General features: G+C 48.0%; 1 protein-coding gene and 1 long non-coding RNA gene across 6 annotated transcripts in view; one reads left to right on the top strand and one right to left on the bottom strand.

Moving 5' to 3' along the window:
* LOC122158465 (leucine-rich repeat and fibronectin type III domain-containing protein 1-like protein) overlaps positions 1-3,716 on the top strand; it is a 12,832-nt gene that overhangs the window by 7,890 nt on the left and 1,226 nt on the right. For all 3 annotated transcript variants that reach the window (XM_042815149.1, XM_042815148.1, XM_042815150.1), the window contains one exon: positions 630-2,026. In XM_042815149.1, coding sequence (XP_042671083.1) covers positions 630-2,026 — 1,397 coding nt within the window. The remainder of the gene's footprint in view (positions 1-629; positions 2,027-3,716) is intronic.
* The window catches only part of LOC122158466, a 5,408-nt gene continuing 2,536 nt past the window's right edge, over positions 845-3,716 (bottom strand). For 2 of the 3 annotated variants that reach the window (XR_006168235.1, XR_006168237.1), the window contains one exon: positions 845-3,704. This is a non-coding gene — a long non-coding RNA (uncharacterized LOC122158466). The remainder of the gene's footprint in view (positions 3,705-3,716) is intronic. The other variant, XR_006168236.1, reaches the window with a different exon arrangement.

Raw genomic sequence — 3,716 nt, 5'->3', positions numbered from 1 at the left:
TAGGAAATGATGACATAAATAGAAAGTGAATGATGGTGGAAAATAGGAAATGATGAAAAATAGGAAATGATGACATAAATACAAGGTGAATGATGGTGGAAAATAGGAAATGATGACATAAATAGGAAGTGAATGATGGAAAATAGGAAATGATGGCAGAAAATAGGAAATGATGGTGGAAAATAGGAAACGACGGTGGAAAGTAGGAAATGATGACATAAATACAGGTGGAAAATAGGAAATGATGGCAGAAAATAGGAAATGACATAAATACAAGGTGAATGATGGTGGAAAATAGGAAATGATGACATAAATAGAAAGCGAATGATGGTGGAAAATAGGAAACGATGGCAGAAAATAGGAAATGATGGCATGAATTAGGAGATGATGGCAGAAAATAGGAAACGATGGCATAAATACGAATGATGATGATGTAAATAGGAAATGGTGGCATGGGTAGGAACGGTGACGTAAATAGGAAATAAGGACCACACAGATAGAACCCAATAAAGGCGAAACGACGGCGTAAATCCTAAAGGATAACCCTAACCTACAGAGCTGCCCCATAGACGCAACACAGAGTGCCTCACGCCGCCCCATAACAGCGTTTCCCACTGCTCTCCCCCCAGGTCTGCCCTTCTCCTACGATGGACAGGCTGCTCGTCTGCCTGCTGGTTGTCAGCGCGGCGGTGAAGGCCATGCTGTGCCCCAAGCGCTGCATGTGTCAGAACCTCTCCCCGTCCTTCACCATCCTCTGCACCAAAACGGGGCTCCTCTTCGTGCCCCCCAGCATCGACCGGAGGACGGCGGAGCTGCGGCTGATGGACAACTTCATCACCACGCTGCGGCGGAAGGATTTTGCCAACATGACCAACCTCATCCACCTGACCCTGTCGAGGAACACCATCAGTCAGATCATGCCTTACGCCTTCTTCGATCTTAAGGGCCTCCACGCGTTGCACCTGGACAGCAACCGGCTGACCTACATCAACGAGGACCATTTCAAAGGGTTGATTAACCTCCGCCATTTGATCCTGAGCAACAACCAGCTGAGCTACATCTCCCCGAGATCGCTGGACGACTTCATCGAGACCATCGAGGACCTGGATCTGTCCTACAACAATCTGGTCAACGTTCCTTGGGAAACGGTGGCCAAGCTCTCCAACGTCAACACGGTCAGCTTGGACCACAACCTCATCGAGTTCGTCCCGGAGGGGATCTTCTCCAACCTGCACAAGTTGGCCCGCTTGGACATGACCTCCAACAAGCTGAAGAAGATCCCTCCGGATCCACTCTTTTCCAGGATTCCCGTCTATGCCAAATCCAAAGGGTCCCCGCTGACGTCGCTGGTGCTGAGTTTTGGGGGGAACCCTCTGCACTGTAACTGCGAGTTGGTCTGGTTGAGGCGTCTCACCAGGGAGGACGATTTGGAGACGTGCGCTTCGCCGCCGGAATTGATGGGGAAATACTTCTGGTCCATCAAAGAGGAGGAATTTGTGTGCGAGCCCCCCATGATCACGCACCGCACCCCGAAGGTGGCTGTGAGCGAGGGGCAGAGCGTCTCCTTGAAGTGCAAAGCGGTGGGCGACCCCGACCCCTACGTCCGATGGATCGCCCCCGACGGGAAGCTGGTCTCCAACACCTCCAGGACGACGTCGTACGAAAACGGGACGTTGGATCTGGTGGGGACTTCTTTGGGTGATAAGGGAACGTTCACCTGCATCGCGTCCAACGCGGCCGGGGAATCGACGGCGCCGGTGGAGTTGGTGGTGACGCCGTACCCCAACTTGGCCAACAGCACCAACTGTGAGAAGGAGGCGGAGAACGGCCCGTCCGACATCCTCATCTCGGCCAAATCGAGCTTTCCCAACGAGACAAAAGGGCCCCAGGAGAAGGCGGCGGTGGTGGTGGGGGAGCTGACGTCGTCCTCCGCGCTCATCCAGTGGCCGTCGCAGCAGCACCTCCCCGGGATCCGCATGTTCCAGATTCAGTACAACAGCTCCTCCGACGAGATCCTCGTCTACAGGTAACCCCCAACCCGTGGCTGTGCAAGTGAGGAGATGAGGGGGAGTGGGAAGAGTTGGGGTGGGAGCGTGGGAAGTTAAGGGGAGGTGCGGAACGTTGAGGTGGGAGCGAGGAAAGTTGGAGGGAAATTGAAGATCTGCAGAGAAAGTTGAGAAAAATCAGAGGAAAAAATGGAGATATTCAGGTGGAAGTGGGAAAAATATTGGAAAATAAGAGAGATTCGGGAGGAAGTGAGAAAAAAGTAGAGAGAAAAAGTGAAATATTGAAGTGGAAGTGAGAAAAATAGAGCGATAACTGGACGCTTATGAGGGAGTGAAAAAAGAGGAGAAAATGAGATGTTTGTCTCAATGAGGTGAAAGTGAGAAAAAGAGTGGAAAATTGGAGATATTCAGAGAAATTTCAGGAAAAAAAAATGAGGAAAATTGAGGTATTCAGGTGGAAGCGAGTTAAAAACTGAGAAAAAATGTGAAGTATTGAGGTGGAAGAGAGAAAAATTAAGAGGCGAATTGAAATATTGAAGTGGAAGTGAGAACAGTATCAGAAAATTAGAGATATTCAGGAAGAAGTGAGAAAAATTAGGGCGAAAAAGTGAAATATGGAGGTGGGAGTGAGAAAGATTAGAGGCAAAAATTCAGGTGGAAGTGAGAAAAATAGGTGAAAATACGAGATACTCAAAGAAAATTGAGAAAAATTAGAGGAAAATTTGAGATATTCGGGGAGACGTGAGAATATTGGGGGGAAAGTGGCTCTTTTCAGTGAAAAGTTGGGGGAAAAGTCATGGTTTTGAAAAAAGGTTGTGGGAAAAACAAAGCTCTTATTCTGTGCAAAATGAGGGGGGAAAAGTTCTTGTTTTGAGCAAGAAGTTGGGTGAAATGTCCTTGTTTGTGGCAAAAAGGTCTGGGGGAAAAGTCCTTATTTTAGGGAAAACGTTGGGGAATGTAGGTCCTTGTTGTAAGTAAATACTTTGGGGAACTCGAGTTTCCGTGAAATTTCTGATACACACCAAAATTGCTCATTTTTTCCCCCAAAAAAACGCAGCAAAAAATCCTCATCCATCAGAGCTTTGTGCTTTTCCTTGCTCGCAAAGCTGAAAATCAGTCTGAAATTACCAGAAAGGATGAAAATATACAATTCCAAGGGAGGGATTTGGTCTTCATTCAGGAGCGGTGCGGCGGATTTAGAACCATTTTCCCACTTTCTGTTCTATCGCACGTGGGTCCATCACAGCTGTAATGTGGCGCACAAACACACGTAGCTCATTATGGTAATTAGTCACATTTCCATCCCCACCCCTCTGCTTAGTCATCCCATAACAAAATATGATGAAAAGTGAGCGCTTGGCGGCAGCTGAATGACTCAAATAACTCAGATTTTGGGAAAACAGTGCTTTGCATAATTATTTGTCAATTACTCCTCCGTCTTGTGGATGGGCAGAGCCCCATAGACAGGAATCCCATAGAGTGCTCCCAAATGGGGTTTCCCGTTGGGGACCAATAGTTCCCAACCAGTGGTTGGGTTGAAGGGACTTTAAGGATCCTGCCACGATTGGGTTGGAAGTGATCTTAAAGATCGTAAAATCATGAAATCCTCAAGAGGTTGGGTAGGAAAAGCTCCTAAAGGTCATGGTACCATGGGATCCTACAGTGGTTGGGTTGGAGAGACCTTCAGGGTCGTAGAACCTTGGGATCCTA

Source organism: Centrocercus urophasianus, unplaced genomic scaffold (assembly GCF_019232065.1).
Source record: "Centrocercus urophasianus isolate 14NV4802_14NV808 unplaced genomic scaffold, USGS_Curo_1.0 seq_1411, whole genome shotgun sequence".
In the NCBI taxonomy this organism is placed as follows: Eukaryota; Metazoa; Chordata; class Aves; order Galliformes; family Phasianidae; genus Centrocercus; species Centrocercus urophasianus.
Note: the sequence above shows the minus strand (reverse complement) of the source record. Positions and strands in the feature narration are given on the sequence as shown.